General features: G+C 41.6%; 1 protein-coding gene across 7 annotated transcripts in view; it reads right to left on the bottom strand.

Annotated features, from left to right (window-relative positions):
• MTDH (metadherin) overlaps positions 1-20,327 on the bottom strand; it is a 52,998-nt gene extending 32,671 nt beyond the window's left edge. For 2 of the 7 annotated variants that reach the window (XM_033438236.2, XM_033438241.2), the window contains exons 1-2: positions 19,596-20,326; positions 6,587-6,688 (exon numbers count right to left, since the gene is read on the bottom strand). In XM_033438236.2, coding sequence (XP_033294127.1) covers positions 6,587-6,688; positions 19,596-19,976 — 483 coding nt within the window. In that variant the 5' untranslated portion in view covers positions 19,977-20,326. Of the gene's footprint in view, positions 1-6,586; positions 6,689-19,595 lie in introns of all 7 variants that reach the window. The other 5 variants (XM_033438240.2, XM_033438239.2, XM_033438237.2 and 2 more) reach the window with 4 other exon arrangements.
• Between the last annotated feature and the right edge of the window lie 310 nt (positions 20,328-20,637).

The following is a 20,637-nucleotide window of genomic DNA, read 5'->3' as shown; positions in this document are numbered from 1 at the left end:
AAGAACTTCTTTTATCTAGCCCTGAAATCTTTCCCAGATTTGGTTCTCACATTTCCAATAGCCTAAACTAATTCCACTTGGAGATTCCACTTCCATTCTCACTTCAATCATAGCATTATAAAATACAAATTCACCATATTTCACTTTTGATCCCCTCTTGCCACTATACAAGCAGGTATCATGGAAAAATGATGCGTTAAGGCAGAAGTCCTAGTCCTGGTCTCAGTTCCACTACTCATTAGGTGTTTAGACAGAAAAGTCTACGGGCAGAAATGAGGCTTCTCTGGGAAGATATTCCCACTTTTATTTAAAAAACCACTTGGTTTACCTTAAAGAAGTTCTTGAAAACTAATTCCTTGGGTGAAACCCAAGAAATCACAAAGCTATAGACCGCGGCACAAGGGAGCCTGGAAGGTCAAGAGTCCAAGACCTAGAGAATCAGATGATATTAAAGCACTCCAGATAATGAAACATTTTAATGAACCCAAAAGACTGTATCAGGAGTTTAAAACAGGGGTTCAGCAAAAAAAGGGACCAGATAGTAAATATTTTAGGCTTTGTAAACTATAAGGCCTCTCAACTTTGCTGTTGTATTGCAAAAGCAGCCACAGACAATAAACAAATGAATAAGTGTGTCTGTGTTCCAATAAAACTTTCAACAATAGGCAGAGAACCTGATCATGGCTTGCCAATCCCTGGTTTGAAACTACAGTTTCTAAGATGTATTATGGAACATAAAACAAATGTATGTAAGCTCCCTGAGCATGCAGGTTTTTCTCTATTTTGCTAACTGCTAGAGTTTATGCCTGTATAAAATCTATGCTGCCTCAGAATAATTTTGTCTTTGGTCTTCTAAACACTAATCACTCAAACTTCTTGGTCATAGGATACTCTTTTCTACTCTTAAAAGGTATTGAGGGGACTTCCCTGGCGGTCCAGCGGTTAAGAATCTGCCTTCCAATGCAGGGGACGCAGGTTCGATCCCTGGTCGGGGAACTAAGATCCCACATGCAGCGAAACAACTAAGCCTGTGCACCATAACTACTCAGCCTGCAAGCCACAACTACTGAGCCCATGTGCCACAAATACTGAGCCCATGTGCCACAACTACTGAGCCCATGTGCCACAACTACTGAAGCCTGCATGCCTAGAGCCTGTGCTCCTCAACAAGAGAAGCCACCGCAATGAGAAGCCCGCACGCCACAACTAGAGAAAACCTGCAGGAAAAGACCCAACGCAGCCAAAAATAATAAAATAAATAAACTAAATTTAAAAAAAAAGGAAAAGAAAGAAAACCAAAGTGTCTGGAGCTTAGAGAAGGTAAGCGGTAAGAAAAGAGACTTGAGCCACAGTGCCATTGGATTATGTTCAAGATTGTCGAGTAATAACAACAGGAAATCATGAAGGATTTTAGGTAGAGGAAGGAAAAAATATTACATTAAAACTTGTCAAGTGGTAGTTTCTTAAAAATTGTTGCAATGTGGAATCTGAAACTACATCAATGAGCTTTCTATACTTTACTACATTAAAATCCATTGGTCTACCTTGCACCTTAAATGAATCTTTTATACTTGTCTACTTTTGTAACATGTAAGCATTGAGCATTTGGAAAATACTGATTCACTGAGTTACATACATCTTCCAAAAGGTTAAAAAACATTCTGGGGGGCTTCCCTGATGGCACAGTGGTTAAGAATCTGCCTGTCAATGCAGGAGACAGGGGTTCGAGCCCTGGTCCGGGAAGATCCCACATGCCGGGGAGCAACTATGCCCGTGCACCACAACTACTGAGCCTGTGCTCTAGAGCCCATGAGCTACAACTACTGAGCCTGCCGCGTCACAACTACTGAAGCTTGTGCGCCTAGAGCGTGTGCTCCGCAACAAAAGAAGCCACCTCAATGAGAAGCCTGCGCACCACAACGAAGAGTAGCCCCTGCTCGCCACAACTAGAGAAAGCCCGCGCGCAGCAAGGAAGATCCGACGCAGCCAATACATACATACATACATACATATATACATAAATAAATAAAATTTATAAAAAAACCCAAAAAACATTCTGGGGACTTCCCTGGTGGTCTCCCAGTGGTTAAGACTGTGCGCTCCCAATGCAGGGGGCCTGGGTTCGATCCCTGGTCAGGGAACTAGATCCCACATGCATGCCCCAACTAAGGTTTCTCATGCCACAACTAAGGAGCCGGCGAGCTGCCACTAAGGAGCCCTTGAGCTGCAACTAAGGAGCCCGCCTGCTGCAACTAAGACCTGGTGCAACCAAACAGATAAAAACAAACAAAGAAACAAAAAACCCCAATCCATTATATACAATATTAAAAAAAAACCCAACACATTTGTTAACATCACTGCTGATCTCATCAGAAATTCATTAAGTTCTGGGATGTTGTCAAGCTCATGGTGGTAGACACAAATTTTCCAAATTTCTAATTTCCACTTGGCAACAAATCATTTTATCATTTGCAACAGTACTATCAGTTGTTTTCCTTGAACTGTCTTGATTATTTTTGAGAAAATGTCTACAAATACCCAACTCTAAATAACCATGGTCTATCAGTTGTTCTCTCAAGTAAAAATGGAGTAACAAGAAGTAAGTGGCTAGTCCAGCTTGCAACTCAACTGCACAGGTGTTTTTCCTCAAGGCAACCATTGTTTTTCAGTATAGAGCATACATGCATACTTCCCATTTCATCATACAGAATAATTAAACGGCATGTATTCAGAAGTCAAGATTTAATAAAATGAATAATGATCATTTTTTTCAGATTCATCAAGGATACTCTTAAGTGGAATTAGCTTTTTTATTTATTTTTTCCTTTTTTTTCCCCAAGTAAGTGGATTGCAGTAAAGAATTCAACTACAAGTAGCTTGGTGTCACTGCCTTTATTTGTACTAAGGCGTCAGTAGTTTTACTCACTACTGCTTTTGCACCATTAATGCAAATATTAACACAGTGGAAAAGACAAACAATGTCTTAATTATCCTGAAAACAGTTTTGTCTTCTGGGACCCAACAAAAAGGTCCCTGGAACGCCTTCACAGGGGTCCACGGACCATACTTTGAGAACTGCTACCTCAAAGAAATTGAGAGAGCATTACTTACTAGCTATGTGATCCTGGGCAATTCATTAAACTCTTTTCAATGAGCTGTATAAAAAAAATGATACTACCCTCCTCCCTGTGCATTAGGATTAAGAGATGTGAGAACATTTTGTACTCTGTAGCATCACGAAAATGTAAGAACTTGTTAATATTTATAATGAATGAGTATTTCAGTAGGACACCACTGACTTTGTCTGCAACAACCTGATGGTAACCAAATTTTATACGTTTTTGCTTTTGCTATTTTTCTTACTAACCATCTTTACACTTCTATCTTAATTCAGACCTTTACAATCACAGATGCAATGCTGATTTGTTAATCACAAATGTTGCTGCCAGCTGAGCATATCTAAGTTTTTATCATACCCCACCCCATCCTGACCAGTCAAACCTGTCTAGGGCTTTCCCTTGAGTCTGAATATGTTGTTTTGTTTCAGCTGAACAATGACTGACTGTGTTCATTTGTTTCTCTCCCCTGCCAAAACTGGCCTCCCCACTTCTACTACTCACTGAAATACCATCCCCATCCTCAAGAGTCCAATTAAGTCAATCTTTTCAGGCTACCCAAATAGGATAATCTTACTTCTCTGAATACCTGGCAGTCAAGGCCGCATGTTACCTGGTATCTTATCTTATGCTTGCCTTTCATTAACTAGACTGTAATCTCTCTGAGGGTAAATACATCTTACATTTCTCCTTATTCTCTTCATCATCAAATAGCACAATGCATTCAGCCTGGCTAATGATCCAATGTATACTCTACTAGACACTAGCATCAATGAAGCATTAACCTTCATATCCAAATGGACCTGGTAGCTTAACTTGCTTTACAGACCCAATATCTATAGCTCTTGTCATATACGGTTTTTAGACAGTTTTATCTATAAGGCTTACTCAAGTGACAGGACAAGGTATTCAATATCACTGCATATGGGCTTCCCTGGTGGCACAGTGGTTGAGAGTCCGCCTGCCGATGCAGGGGACACGAGTTCATGCCCCGGTCCGGGAGGATCCCACATGCCACGGAGCGGCTGGGCCCATGAGCCATGGCTGCTGAGCCTGCGCGTCCGGAGCCTGTGCCCTGCAACGGGAGAGGCCACAACAGTGGGAGGCCTGCGTACCGCCAAAAAAAAAAAAAAAAAATCACTGCATAGAGTGCAACTGCTTTACGGGCAAACCGTATTTCTTAAAGTGCCTAACGTGGCTCTGAGAGGAAAACAAATACATAATAATATATATTTAGGTGCATAAGTAGACGTAAGATGTTTATTTACGAAAAAAGACAGTAAGAAGTCTGAAAAAAAACCACCACATATTTAAAACACACAAAAGCATACAGCACAATAGCATAAAAAGTTAACTGAAATGAGAGTCACCTGGACTGAACCAAGTTAAAAAGCATAAATTCAAGATGTAGGATTGCGAAAAGAAACATTAAGCGTGAGTGGTAGCATTTATTATTATGCAAAAAGTGAAATCAAATAGGCGACAAACCAAAGGTAGAAGCCTTGCACTAAAAAAGCAATGGCAACTGAAAGGAGGTGGTTCTGTCAAGTGATTAAACAGCGCATGGGCTTTGGCATCAGAATGAGCTGGGTTCAAATCCCAGTTCAGAAACTACGTATGAACTTAGAGAAATCACACAATCCCTCTATGCTTCAGAGCCCTTATCTGTAAATGGGACTAATGCTATTTGCCTGGAAGAGTTTTTGAAAGGACTAGAAATAATACAGAGCAGTAAAAAAGCACAGACTTTGGAGTCAGGTTTGGAGTCAGGTTAGTCTAGGTTAGAACTGACTGTACTTTTAAAAGCTTAAGTAACTTAAGCCTCACGTTTCTTATTTGTAAGATATGATACCACCTCCTCAGCATTCTTGCAAGGATAATTAAAGTAACATGTATAAATATTCTATAAAGTCTTAAAAGTACACCCAGTAAGTGCTCAATAAGTTGTCCCTACTATATTATAAGTAAATATATTTACTTATAATTAAATAAGTAATTATGTACGAAGTAAATATGTACGATATATACACAGACCTCACCTTCCACAGTGCCTGCCATGTTTTAGATACTTAACAAATATCAACCATTATAATTACTTTCCAGCATAAGAGATTTCAGAATGATTTAAAACTTTAAACTATGGTTTTACATCCTGATACATACAATCTATATATAATTAATCAATCAGAGATGAATGGTAGTTGATTAATTATTCCAACTACAGATTTTTCAGGATAATTCAGGGAGTGGAAGCAGGAGTTAAGTATAAAATGCTCACTAGTAGAGAGAAAGCCCAGGAACAAGGAAACACTAGATGGGAGAAGTATACATCTACATTAAGCATATAAACTATTCACAGTGTAAATTCACAATCCCTAAATTGTATGCTTATTTGTTAATAAAAGTAATTTACTATTTATTTTTCTGCCAAAGGCAAAGTCAGACATATATTTAATTCTTTCCCACAACCATCCTTCATTTTAAGCCATCCTACCTGCAGCTGTCTTGGCCCTAGACCAATTTCACCGGGTTACAGGGCAGAATTGATCTCACCAGTTCTTCAGTGGTATTTTGAAATTATGAGCATTAAGAAACTGTACCAACCACTTCACACCACTACTCTACAGGGCTGGAGTTGTGGCACCTTGGTTCCTAGAAACCACTTACCTACCTGTGGTTTTTTGTTCGTTTTCCCTGAAAAGGAGCTATGCATGCAAGGGTTAAAAAAAAGGGGCGGGGGAGGTTGCAACTTTTAATGTACCAAAAATAATTAAATAAAAAGTCTCTCGCCCACAGCAGGAGGTACCACTGTTAACAGAGTCTTGTACATTCTGCCTACTTACAAACTAAATTAAGTCAAATAAAAACGGGATGGTTCTAACACTGGCAACTGGAAAATGAATAAAACCCCAGGAATGTACCATTAACGGGGTATAATAGATTGTCTTATTTGAAAACTTAAGAGTGCACATCCAAACCTTTTAATAATGACCTGAGTACAGAATATTTTCCTTTGTTAAACAAATTGAAATTGTATCTAATAAGTAGATGATTATGTCGCTGTCACAATAGAAATCTACATTAACACTTAATACCATAGAACAATTTTGCCAAGTTTTCCATGCCAAAAGTGCACTATTAACAAAGGTATCACAATTTTGTTTTCCAATAAGAGGTATGTTACATATCTGGAACCTTACTCATATAAAAGATGTTCAAGTCATGAATAAATTGTTCCTGGCAAAATGAAAACTTAATAATGTCACAGCAATGTATAAATTACTTGGTAATACATCCCTCCTTAAAAAACAAACAAACAAAACCAACTTACTTAAACCTCCACCACCCATCCATCGCTATGATAAATTCAGATTTTTAGCTTTCCTTAAATGGGGGTGTACATGTAACATTTTATATGTCACTCTCTTTATTAAGAGCCTTGCATATAATTTCACATGCTGCCAACTGACCTTTTCATTTTTCTTGTGTGTCTCTAATGGCTGCTTAGCTGCTGCACTCCGAGGAGTTCGGACGACCTCTTCCTCAGCCACTTCGATGGTCCGTCCGTTTGGCTGCACAGCAACAATAATGGATTCTGTTATCAAACTGCTTGGCAGAGCAAATCAAAGATTTGTACTCAGGACACAGAATATACAACAATCAAATTCTACCCCCGACCCAAATTAAAAAGATTTTTGTACAGCTGTGTTATCTAAGACTATTGTCCCTAGGAACTACATCTTGTAATATAATAAAGAATGAACTTACAAGCAAAACTGTACCACAAATTTATTTTCTGATTTCACCCAGGCATCAGTACCTCCAACAAAAAATAGTGGAATGGAAGCAGGAAAAAGAACTAAATTGTCTTTGCACTCTGACCACCAATTGGCTGTGTAATCTCAGAGTATTTCACTCGTTATCTTTGAGTTTTTTTCTACATCTATAAAAGTGATAGGTCTGATCTATTCAAAAGTCCACAAACTTTTTTTGGTAAAGGGCCAGACAGAAAATATTTTACGCTTTGTGAGCTATGGAGTCTCTGTTGCAACTACAAAACTCTGCTACTGTAGCACAAAAGCAGCCATAGATGATACATAAAGGAATGAGTACCTCTGTGTTACAAAAAACTTTACAAACACAGGTGGAGGGCCAGATTTGGTCCATGGACCACAGTTTGTTGGTCTCTGTATTAGATAATCGCTAATGTCCCCTGTAATCTTACAATCTAATAGCTCTACTATTCTAGGATTAAGAAGCTTTACTAACCCACTGCCACATAAAAAGGCTACCTCAGTTTTCCTAACAACCCCAAAATAAAATGACAGCACTTAGAGGTGTTCATGAGTAGAATTAAGTCTCTGAACACCAATTCTGGCTTTTAATCAGAATCACCAGTTTGGGTTTTTTTTTTTTAAATGAAGCATTTCTGAGCCCCATCACCAGAAATATACTTAGATTCAGAACTTTGAAGAAAAGGGCCCAGGTATCTCCCAGGTATCTGTATTTCTAACCTCTTCTTTCTGGATCTTACTACTACTTTTCACTTGCCCATTCTTCTCATATTCAACACAGTAAGTTAGTAAATCAATATACTAGTTTAAATTGCTTTATTTCTACTTCTTGCAGAACAGATTTCCACCAGATTACTTATTACAGCGGAGTTATAGTAACAAAAACAATATGAATGTTCAAAGTTTTTCTAATGTGACATTACCTGCATTTGTGCAAAATTATCAGGGATATGCAGTTGGAAAGAGAAACCATTAATATTCCAAAACCCAATCTGCAGGCTTCCCAAAGATTTATGGCAGAAAAATCCAAACAAAAGCTGTCTTTTAGCTGATTAAATTCCTAATTAACTCAAATTTAATATGCTGAGTCTTAAGCAACTTGTTAAAGTCAGACAGCTAATGTTGAAACCAAGTGTCCTCACTCTTGGTTTGGTTTTCTTTCCTCTGGGCTGTTTTGCCACTTTAATGCTGTCTCTTCTCATTTCTCTGTGTTTTTGTATATAGGGGGGGCAGGGAGGGGCGGAGGAGACAATGCATTGAGAAAGGTCAGAAACCCCAGAAAGGAATTTGGGCTTAGAGCCATATCCACACCAGGAACATAAAACTTTATTTAATTCTACTTTCCCGTATCACCATCTTACTTGTCAGTTCTCGTATGCCATCTCTTATTTCAGACTAGTCAAACTTACTTTTTCTGATTTTCTGGGGTCATCCTCACCTTTCCATGTAAGCTTTATTCCAACTGACCAATCTTACAGCTCTAAGTTCACAGTTTCCCTCTCTTCACGTGGCAGCTCACAAGCCTCACATCTATGAAACTTCATTTAACTAATCCCTTCAGCAAACTATCATAGTCACTTATATGATACCTCCATTTTACTCATGTAAATGACTAAATTGAGCCATTTTAATTTATATAGTAACTGTAAAAAAGGTGAAATTAAGTGGTTAAAAACTATCTTAAAAACCGCTAAAAAGTTCAATGCAATTCCTTTGAGACAACTGCAAACAATGCTGATAGAGCCTCCCAAATGAAAGATGAAAATATCTTTCCTTCTGGACAAATACAAAGTCTGAAGTCCTCAATCAGTGACCAGCAGAGGAACACTCAGTCTCCATTTCATAGGCTCTGCAATGATCAGCAAGCCAAAGGTGGTCCCACATTCCAACCTGTGCCAATTTTACTTCCTTCTTTGCAACAACTTATGTAGCGGCTAGAACTGCAGCTCTGGCCTATGCAGATTTCCCAATTTTCCACTAACTTTTGGGCTTTATATAGGTCTCATAACTATTGGGGTTCCATAAGTCACCAACAGCTCCCCACAAATGCCTGACACCATGAAATAATAAGCCCCCTATCCCAAGGGAAAAGTCAACAGCATTCTTAGGTAGCAGGAAAAGAGGATACACTTTGATGGTTGTGCCTCTCCTACCTATCAACAGCACTAATCTGATCTCTACTAGCTGGTCAAGGAAGCCTTGTCCTGGTAAAGCATTAACCACATTTAAATTAGCAAATCCCTAAATGGAAGCATATTATGTAGATCTGCTCACATGAAAAGAACTAATCGCAAACTAACACTTCAAATCCAATATGACTTCCATGCTGGGTTTTACATGAAAGTATCTTCTCTGATCATAGAGACTTTATAATATATATGGTGCTGTTTCTACAGGTTAGAATTACATGGGCCTCTTGCTGTACCCGGTTTAAAATTCTCTGGAAAATTCTGAGGTGTTCCCCTCCAGGGCCAACCAAAGTTAATTTTATATATAGCATGCAATCTATATTTTAAATTAGACCACCCCAAAATATCCTTCAAATTTGGTGAAAATCAACCAGTAACAGAAAAATGATATAATCATTCCTTACATGGATAAACTTGTAGATAATGCCATGTCAGCCTTGTTATTAAACATTCCCTCAACTCCCATCCCAGATCCTTTTAAAAAATACATTCACAAAAGAACGTGTGTGTGTGTTGGGAGGGTGATAAGGCAGAATGAAGACACCTAGCTGACAATCAGGAAAATAAAATGGAGGAGGGGGCCACACAGCAGGGGAACAGGGTCTTATTTGATAACTACTCAATAAAATTCTTCACATTAGTCAATCTCCAATTTACTAATTTCATAAACATTTATTAAGTAATTAAGTACAAGGCATCACATAGGGACCTCAGGGTCAAGGACATATGAAAGGAATCTGCCCTCTGAGAGTTTTAAGGTTCAGAATAAGAAGATATGCTTAATAATAGACTTCTACTCCATTTGAGTGGCCTTTATATATCTGTTAAACTGATTCTAAATTGCAGAAGAATCTATAGCTAAGGTAAGCATATACAAGGTTTAACATTTCACACTTCTAAAATGAAAGCATTTAGAATCCTATTTCCACTTAGTTATATAAATTTTATTTTTAGCTACGAAATGTACAAACCATGACTTCAAATTACTTGGAAACTTAAGTTTATTTATTTACTTTTTAATTTAAAAAAAAATTATTTTAGGGGCTTCCCTGGTGGCGCAGTGGTTGAGAGTCCACCTGCTGATGCAGGGGACACGGGTTCGTGTCCCGGTCCGGGAGTATCCCACATGCCGCGGAGCGGCTGGGCCCATGAGCCATGGCCACTGAGCCTGCGTGTCCGGAGCCTGTGCTCCGCAATGGTAGAGGCCACAGCGGTGAGGGGCCCGCGTACCGCAAAAAAAAAAAAAAATTATTTTATTTAGTTTTGGCTGTATTGGGTCTTCATTGCTGCGCGCGGGCTTTCTCTAGTTGCAGCAAGTGGGGGCTACTCTTTGTTGCAGTGTGTGGGCTTCTCACTGCAGTGGCTTCTCTTGTTGCGGAGCATGGGCTCTAGGCGCCTGGGCTTCAGCAGTTGTGGCACATGGGCTCAGTAGTTGTGGCTCACGGGCTCAGCAGTTGTGGCTTGCGGGCTCAGCAGTTGTGGCTCGTGGGCTCAACAGTTGTGGCCTGTGAGCTCTAGAGCGCAGGCTCAGTAGTTGTGGCACATGAGCTTAGTTGCTCTGCGAAATGTGGGATCTTCCCGAACCCATGTTCCCTGCACTGGCAGGTGGATTTTTAACCACCGCACCACCAGGGAAGTCCACTTCTTAAGTTTAGAAACTAGAAGGGCAGTCTACTAACTACCAAAAAAAAAAGTGAAATATGAAAAGACTACGGGCTTTGGAATGGACAACCTGGGATTAAGGCCCAACTTCCATATTTAATCACTGTGACTTTAAGCATTTTCCTTGACTTAACCCTCAACTTCATCATCTGTAAATATGAAGAAAATATGTAACTTGTCTTATGTAACTTGTTAAAGTGACAGTAAATGAGAAAACATGTGAAAGCATACTTTACTTGCTCAAGAAACAGTTTCTCTCCTTCAATATCCTTTCCTCTCCAAAGCTATGATGACCCATAACCTCATCCCATGTTCCAGCACTCAAGTCATTTTTCATACTAGCAAGCTCAAAATAAACGTTAAGTCCTGGTGGTCAAGAGAGCTAACAAACTGTACATGTATCCAATGGGCCCAATGCTCCAGACACAAATTCTTTTGGGAAGTTAACAGAATACAAATGATGAGTAAATGTATCCTCTCAGAGGCTAAAAATAGTCCAGGCTTGCTCTAGAGACATGTCATACTATCTTTCTTTTTTAAAAAGCTGCTTACAGTTTCACTGTTTTCTAAAAAAATTACACAATAATCATTCATGTTCATTCACTCAATATCCAGTAAGTGAACTCAGTAGAGTAATATGCAGAACCCTTAAAACCCTGAAACAAAGACAAGTGAGGCACGATTCCTGCCCTTGAGAAGCTTCGACCAAAGCAAAGGAAGAACACAGGTATACAATAGCGCACACTAAACTAACAGACAGGGCTTCCCTGGTGGCACAGTGGTTGACAGTCTGCCTGCTGATGCAAGGGACACGGGTTCGTGCCCCAGTCCGGGAGGATCCCACAGGCCGCGGAGCGGCTGGGCCCGTGAGCCATGCCCGCTGAGCCTGCGCGTCCGGAGCCTGTGCTCCGCAATGGGAGAGGCCACAACAGTGAGGGGCCCACGTACGGCAAAAAAAAAAAAAAAAAAAGGTCCACATAAAATAACAGACAAAAGATGTACTCTGCCTCCCCCCGCCCCGCCCTCCACCCAGCCCCATTCCCCAGCCTCTTTAAGGAGAAGAGTATAAGTTTTGAAGGCAAGCTGAGACCACGGTTGAATCCCAAATGTCTATCACCCTGGACAAGTTACTACTTCACTGGAGTCTTAATTTTCTTAGCTGGAAATTATACTGAGCATATAGGAAGCATAAGACTACATATTATGTCCATGATAAAAAAAAATAAAGGCAAGACATCATGGAAATTCAAGAGATATCATCTTTAGCTGATAGATCTAATAATTTCCAAGTATTTGCCATGTGCCAAGCACATGCATTATCTCATTTAATGGACAAGACTAAGTCTTTGTCAGTTTCTTAGTTTTAGTTGTGAAGAGTGCTGATACATATTCAAGATAGAATAATTTCTTGCCATTTATGTGAGAACACAAATTGTGTGTTTTTTCCTGCCAAATGTTGTGCACATATCAATTACGTAAACTAAACATAAACTACAGCTTCAGTCACAGTAATTTACCAACTTATTTTTAAATTCACCCCCAATTTTAAACTCCTAAAAACTAAGAGGATAATCTTACAAATATGGCCTATAAATCAAATTTGCAAAATCTTGCTATATATCCTGAGTTATTTCCTTTAGGGTAAAGATCCTTGTGCCTTCTCAACAGCTAGCCAAAACTAAATCCTCTTCAGGGATTTCAAAACATCTCTGTTGACTGCATCTGGGATGCTCAGGGCTACTTTTATAGGTTAGAGAGATGACATTCAATACCTATCACATGGCCAAATTATTCTAAAGATGATTTCTGAAACGGTAAATACAGCTTTGGTTTTCAAGGCTTTATGTCAGATGGGTACTGAGATAAGGATTACAGGTGATACAGCAGACACATATCCATGTAATTCTTTCTCAGATCCTGATGGATGCGTTCTGGAATACTGGCATTCTGTGGAACAGTTTGAAAACCACTAGCATAGCTGGAAAGAAAACAGAGTAAATTTAAAAACTGGAGAGGAATTCCCAGGTGATCCAGTGGTTAGGACTCGGCGCTTTCACTGCCAAGGGCCGGGTTCAATCCCTGGTCGGGGAACTAGGATCCCACAAGCCGTGAGGCGCGGCCAAATGAAACTGGTCAGATAACACCAACTCCTCACAGAGATCCTATGATTTTGTTTGAATAGTAATAATAGTAACAATCATTTAAAAATGTTTTCAAGGCTCTCACAACCTTGAGAAGTAGTACATTCCTCAATAAAGCCAAAGTGCAACAAAAACAAGTGTTCGGAGGGTTTATTGCTGCTCTTGGTATTTAAGATGAGCACGATTATTTAAGGTCTTTTCTGTCAGAACTATTGAAGGTCTTTTCTGCAAGGCCTCTGGCAGAAGAAAATGACAGGATGAAAAAGTCCTGTCATGTAACCAAACAGAGGCAAAATTCTGGAGATTCTGTAAAGGTCATTATAATTTTTAGCAGAAACTTCTGATTCTAAAAGTAAAATTTAAAAGCAATAAAGTAATTCACTGAGAAAATTAGATTTGTTCTCTGAATGCAATATAATATCCTGGAACATGCTATCAAAATGAGAGGTTAAAAAAAAATCAGAGAGGTATAATGGAAATAACAGTGAGTTCTTAGACTAGAAATCAGGATATTGTTTTGCCTTTGAAATGCCTTTGCTCTATGACCTTGAATAAGTCACTTAATCTCTCTGAAACTCAAGATTCCTTTTGGTAAAATCAGGAATGTTTGTTTTACCTATCACTCAAGATTTTTAAATCAAATGAGTATTCTTCTAAGAGTTAAAACTAAGGGGACTAGTGACTTAAAGGGAAAAAGAAAACCCTGTAGATGACACGTAACTTTAGTAATACGTGGGATGACATGGCAAAACTACCACCTATGAATAAAAGACATAATTCTATTGAGAATATCTTAAAAGACAAATTTATTTAGCCCCGGAACAGTTTAGATTATTCAACTAAACAGTGAGATGTCATTTTAGATACTGCATTCAGCATTTAGTTTAACAAATAATTATCAAAGGCTGTTATATGCCAGTCACTGCTTGCTATCCCATATCAAGGCTTATAATCTAGTGGAGAGAAAAGACCCTGGGCAAAAGTAAATGAATAAGTTACTAGACAGTTTACAAACTACAATAAAGGAAACACATATAAGAGGTTAAGACAGAAAATAAAAGGGGATGCCTATTTCAAATAGGGTGATCAGGAAAGCATTTTCTGGGAAGGTAAGTTTTAAAAGTGAGATCTAAAGGCTGATTAGAACAGTGGGGTCAAGATGGTTCCAGAAGTGTTAATAACAGCTCATGTAAAGGTACTGGGTTGTGAGAGTTTGAAGAACTGAAAAAGATTACTATAGGTGAAGGTAGCAAATGAGAGGAAACCAACTCAAAACTGCTTAGGAAAAAGAGCAGGTGTTGGGCCATATAGGAAAGAAGTTTAGATTTTAAATGCAAAAGCTACTGAAATGTTCGTTTTAGACAAGATTGTGGTTTTTTTTTTTTAGCGGTACACGGGCCTCTCACTGTTGTGGCCTCTCCCGTTGCGGAGCACAGGCTCCGGACGCGCAGGCTCAGAGGCCATGGCTCACGGGCTCAGCTGCTCCGCGGCATGTGGGCTCTTCCCAGACTGGGGCACGAACCCGTGTCCCCTGCATCGGCAGGCGGACTCTCAACCACTGCGCCACCAGGGAAGCCCCTGTGACTTGTTTTTAAAAAGACTCCTTACTAGGGTATCGAGGAAGCACTGGGGGCAGCCAACAGAAGCTACTGCTGTACAAGTGAGTTAAGGTGATAATAGCTGGACTAAATATATGTTTTGGAGATAAAACTGATGGTACTTGCTGAAGGATTAGGATATGAAGTGAAGATGAGGAGGTAAGGAAAAGAGAAGAACCAAGAACGATTCTTAGATTTTTGGCTTGTATGACTGAAGGAATGGCAGAGTCATTTACCATTTATAGAAATGGGGAAGACTGGGAGAGGGCAGGGAATTATAAGCCCTGTTTCGGCGATGTTAAAGTTTTTGAGACAAACATCAGGTTTCTAATTGAAGAAATTCAGTGTACATCTAGACATGAGGTTTTGGAGATGAGAGGAATAGTCCAGTTACAGACACAGGCAAATAAACAGTTGATCACCACTATCTGAAGATTCCATATTGGAAATTTGCTTACTCACTAAAATTTATTTCTAACCCCAAAATCAATACTTGTCATTCTTGGGCATGCACATAGCTGTGAAAAGATCTGAGTCATCCTACAAGCACATTCCCAGGCAATGCTCTGCCTTCTTGTTTCAGCTCTCATAAAAAATATAAAATAAACATAAAAAAAGAGAGACTAACTCTAGCTGGGGAGCTAGAGAAGGCTTTATAGTAAAGGCAGCAATGTACCTGGGCCTTGAAGGATAGGTAGAAATTGGTAGAGATACAGAAAAAACAGGCCTTTTAGAAAAAATAATATGAATAGAAAAAGGTAATATGAATAAAGAGACACTGACGTCTAGCTAATGGTAATGTCCTAGGGGTAATGGTATGAGATAAATCTAAGATGGGGTTAGATCATGAAAAGGCTTGAGTGCCATGTCACTGGATCTTATTCAGCAGGTGCTGAGGAACTACTGAAAAGATGTGAACTTGAAAGTCACATGATCAGAACTGGGCTTTAAAAGATTTAGCTGGCATGAGTGCGTAGAAAGGATTGGCAACAAAGGGACTGGAAACAGGAAAACCAGTTAGGATGCTTAGGACAGCCTAAGCAAAAGGTAATAAAGTCCAAAAGCAGGGCAGTGGCAGTGAAACTGGAAAAGAAGTAATGACTACAAAAGACACAGCATACTATTAGAATGATTTATTGGCTGTAGAAAGATGGACCTTACAAAATTTTAGCCAGATGAGGCAAACACAGCCATTTTCCACTGTAAAAATAAAAAGGTGGCTCACATGGAATTTACTAGGCATGAAAAATAGGAGTATGTTGCATAAATACTTTGGTGGGACATCTTACTATATTATGCATTCAATAATTACTTATTGACTGCCAGCACTGTGCAAGGTTATACAGTAGCAAACAAGACAAAACACTACTCTTTTATTTACTGAGCGTATAGATATTAACAATCGCACTATGGCAAATCTTTATGAAAATTCCTAAACTAATATGAAAAAAACTTGTCCACTAAAATGAGTTTTCTTTGACGATGATCTTGGTTACCTGCTTCCAGTTGAAATTCAAAGCAACAATTGTTAAAGACCAGTTATCTGAGATCTTACATCCATCCATATCACTGCACAGATTAAGTCAAGCAAAAAATATTTACTGAGTGCCTATTTAACACTCACAATGAACTAGGTGTCACGAAAAATACATGTATGAAAACAATGATTTCCAAAAATGCCAAGAGCTAAGCCCAGTGAAAAGTGCTGCCCCCTTCATCACTCCCTTCACTTTTAACAGGGGAACAAACTGCAATTCATGCCCCCCAAAACTTACGGCAAGAAATTAGGGGATAAAAAGCAAACTGATATAAGAATTAAAAAAAAATGCTTATGAATAGATTTTAAAAAGCTAAACAACATCTATTCTACAAATAAAAGAAGGCAACTAGAAACAAATTTTGAAAATTCGAGTTGTAAAATTTGGAATGATTTAAGAGAAAACTAAAAAGGATGGACTGAAAGGACGAAAATAAAATATTTAAACAAATATGGAATGTCCTTTTAAAAAACTGCAGTAGTTGACATCACTGATTCCACCTGAATCAGAATTAAGTATATCTTAAAATGTTTATCAGAATGATGTAGTAATAAAAGATGGATCATAAGATTAAACATGACTCCATTGAGAAATCTCTCTTATACTATGGATCTTACGGCCCTATTGCAGGGAATGATTTTCAAACTCATAGGCAAGGGAGCTTGTTAAAAATGCAGATTCCCTGAACCCAGTTCCACAGATTCTGAATTTACAAGATATGTAGTAGGACTCAGGAATCTACACCATTTAACAAGCATTCGAAGTAACTCTATTGCAGGGACTTCCCTGGTGCTCCAGTGGTTCAGCCTCCATGCTTCGAATGCAGGGGACGCTGGTTGGATCCCTGGTCAGGGAACTAGGATCCCACAGGCCGTGTGGCACGACCAAAAAAACCCCCAAAGTAAGTCTATTGCAAGTAGTTAGGGTTAACACGCTGAGGAATCCTGCAGTGTTTTAACTCAACTAAGATCTTCAATTTATAAACAAGATAAGCTAATCGGAGCATGGTTAAATGCCTTACTCAAATTTAGAGGTCCTAATTCCTGCCAGGCTGACAGAGTTAAGTCTTCCTCCCCTGAGCCATTGCTGTTTCTTCAGTCTCTCCCACTATCCTGCTCCTCCCCACTTTCAAAGTCAAATTCTGTGATAAGGTTTTTCCTGGCCACCTGGGCCCACACTAGGGTTTTCTGATATCTTTTTCCACAACTGGAATAAGCAGCTCCCTGGGGAAAAACTAAGCTTTTACTTTTGTATTTCCTTCACTGTGAGACATATGAATATTGTTTTCCTTTTTACTGCCTTCAATTTGCAAGCAGTATCCTGCTTTTCCCCAAGTAAATATTTAGCACAGTGCAAACCATATGAGTACTAACTAAATAAATGGAAGCTTATATTTCTTAACCCTATAAAGCAGTGTTTTTCTAACTGTGGGTCACGCCTCATAATCAAATATGAAACCAATTTAGTGGGTCACAAATATCATTAAAGAAAAACAAATAGAATAGTTTGATATATGTGTGGGGGGTATTGCAATGTAAAATGTTTTCACTGTAGGTTGCAAAAACATTTGAAAGCCAGTTTTGTGCTGATGAACTTCTCCAACACAACTTTACCATTAGGTAGGCAAATACGTTTTCTCACGTGATTAACATTCAACCACTCCGTTAGTCTTCCCATTCTCCACTCCCCAAAGATAATACTGGATTTATTTATTCATTCCCCTTTCCTTAACTCAAATGAAAAGGAGAAGGAATAAGTACTAAATTTGATAAGCATATTTCACAGCTCAAGTTCCATAGGAGCCTGTCTGTGTTCCTTCTTCAGATGGGTCATCCAAGTGTTGTGATGCACTTCGTGTGGGCTCTTGGAGCACCTGTCTCTTGACCCAAGTCTATCTGAAATTCCAGACGTCCCAAACAGGGCTTTGAAATTTTCACACCCTGCTTCATCCACACTGGTCCTAGGCTTATTAATGTATGTGTTTTTTTCAAGATCACCTTCTTTCCTGTCTTGGAGCCAGGTTCTTTATTTCCACCATAACATTACTTTCTGGTAATCCTTGATACTCTCTACAAGTTTAAATATAATTACCTATGTTGCAAGTCACTTGTATTTTCTCTTTTCCTAACCTAAGGTGGTATTCACACTGACAAAGTTGTATCCTTTTCCAGGTCTTGCATGTATCTTGCATCCTCTTAATCAGCAAGTCTAATCTAGACCTAATAATGCAGTAACTGTGACCTGTCACATCTCTACTACAACCTTATCCTTTGTACTGTTACCAACCATACTCTCATTACTTTAGCTTCAACTCAGATCTCACTTCCTCCAATAACTTGCCTAAATGCCTCCAATGCAAATAGTCTCCCACTCTCCAACCCTCATTTATACTGCTCACACCTCTACAGCACCTGTCAGTCTACAAAATTTTAGAATTATTTTTGAATCTGTCTCCTGTATTAGTTTCCATGCCTGACTTTAACTCTCACGTGTATACTTCTCAGTATCCAGCAAAAATCAGAGCGCAGGTCACACAGTATTGTACTTTATCGTACTGAAAAGGGGAAGAGCTAAATCCAGTGGCTATAAAAATAGGTTAGGAGCTGCTTCTCATTTTGCACACCCTCCATACCCTGTTCAACTGCACGGTACTTTTTTTTTTAAATGAATAAAACCATGAACGTTCCAATGGGAGAACCGCGGGGAAATGGCCATAAAGGCCGCAGAAATGAAACGCGAAGGCATGCTAAAACAGCTGTGATGCTCTCTGCATTTCCACACGTGGCCCGGTAAATCGGTGCCGGAACGCCTCGCGCAGCCTGCGCCTTTCTGCTCTGTCATCCCTTTACTCTATTTCAAAACGCCCACACCGCTCCGCCGAACTTGCCTGAGCGCTCTCTCCGGGGGCCCCGGAGCCCCGAGTACCCGAGAAAACAGACCCCCCTCTTGTCTTGCTCCAGGTCCGGCCTCCACTTGCCACAGGCACCGGAAAGAGAGTGGGCCACCGTCTCCCTTCAACAGTCCCAACTAAAATGGAAGCGCGTCCAAACCTGGGTACCTTTAAGCCTCGAGTCAGCCCCGGAGTCTGCAGGCCGCCGTATCTCCCCATCTCAGTGTGACCTGAGCCAGGCTCTGCCTCCCCGGCGCAGTCTTGCCACAACTTCCCCACCGTCAGGTCCCATCAGCCTCCGCACACACATGCAGCCGACCCAGCAGGCCTCGGGGACGTTGGCATGTCGTTCCGGCGGTCAAGGTTCCCGAAAATGACCTGACCGCCAGGCGCTTCTATTTAAACATACCCCACACTGTCTAACTTCCTTCCTCTACACTCATCTTCCCCACCGGTCCCATGCTTCCTGAGTTTCCACCGTTCTCCAAGAAACGTGTCCACCGACCACCTCCTCCGCCTGGGGAGACTGCGTCCCGGCTCTCGACTAACCTCACTCTTTTCCTTTTCCATTCCCGGCTGGGGCGGCTCGCGTTTGGCCTCCCGCAAGCTCGAGGAGCTCCACGCTGGTCCCTCGCCCCTACTCTCCCGCCACTCCTCCCCTACTCACTTTGGGCTTCTCCGGCAATTTCTTCCGGTTCTTCTTCTTCTGCTCCTCGCTCCTGAGATTCTTCAGCACGCCTAGGTCGTCAGCGGCCGGGCCCGGCGCGGCCGCCGCCTCCTCCCGCTTGCGAGGCGGGCTCCTCCGCTTCTTGCGGGCGCCGGCGCAAGCCGCGGCCCAGCCGTAGCCGAGCAGGAAGAGCAGCAGGAGCCCGAGCGCGCCCATGCCCACCAGGATCACCCAGCCCGGGTACCGTTTCGGCTCCAGCCCCAGGTCGAGGCCCAACTCGGTGCGTAGAAAGCCTAGGCCGACCGAGAGCATTTCCTGCAGCCGGGCTGAGCCCTCCTCGGCCTGCTGGGCCAGCTCGTCCAGCCAGCTCCGTGTAGCCATCTTCCCTCCCGTCAGGGGCACTCGCAGAATGACGCCGGGGCGCAGAGACGCCGTGGAACAGTCAAGGGAAGCAAGGTAAGGCCAGGCCGGACCGCCTCAGGCCGAGCGCATTGCGGCCGCCCCTCGCGCCGGAGCCGGGGATCGGCCGCTGCCGCCGCCAGGAGGACAGGGGGCTCCCAGTGCCCCCCGTCAGCCTCACTCCGCCGCCGCCAGGAGGAGGGGGGCGGCGGGAGGGAGTGTCTCCAGCGGCGGCCGCTAAGCGGCGTCTCCGCGCCAGGGCCAGGCCCCGCTGTCCTCCCTCGGCGGAACAATGGCGGCTCCGGCCGCGATCCACGCAGCGAGCGTAGTCTAGGAGCAGGGCAGCGGGTCACGTGGACGCCGGTGGGCGGGGCGTGGGGTGTCACGTGGGCGCGGGCGAGGCCGGGCGGGGCTGGAGCCGTTGGAGCTAGCGCGCCGCGGCTGTAGTTGGCGGTGACCTTTTCGGGCCTGGTGGCGGCGCCGAGCCTTGGGGATCGGTGACTCTGGGCGGGTGGCTGGGAGGGGTTAACCGGAGGAAGTCTTTGCGGGATGGCTGGTGGCCCGGAGCTAGGAGACGTGGCGCTTTGAATGAGTCCAGGGGAGGGGCTCTCGGCGAAGCCTGGGGGTTGCGGGGTGTGGAAGA

The sequence above is a fragment of the Orcinus orca genome, chromosome 17, assembly GCF_937001465.1.
Source record: "Orcinus orca chromosome 17, mOrcOrc1.1, whole genome shotgun sequence".
Classification (NCBI taxonomy): Eukaryota; Metazoa; Chordata; class Mammalia; order Artiodactyla; family Delphinidae; genus Orcinus; species Orcinus orca.
Note: the sequence above shows the minus strand (reverse complement) of the source record. Positions and strands in the feature narration are given on the sequence as shown.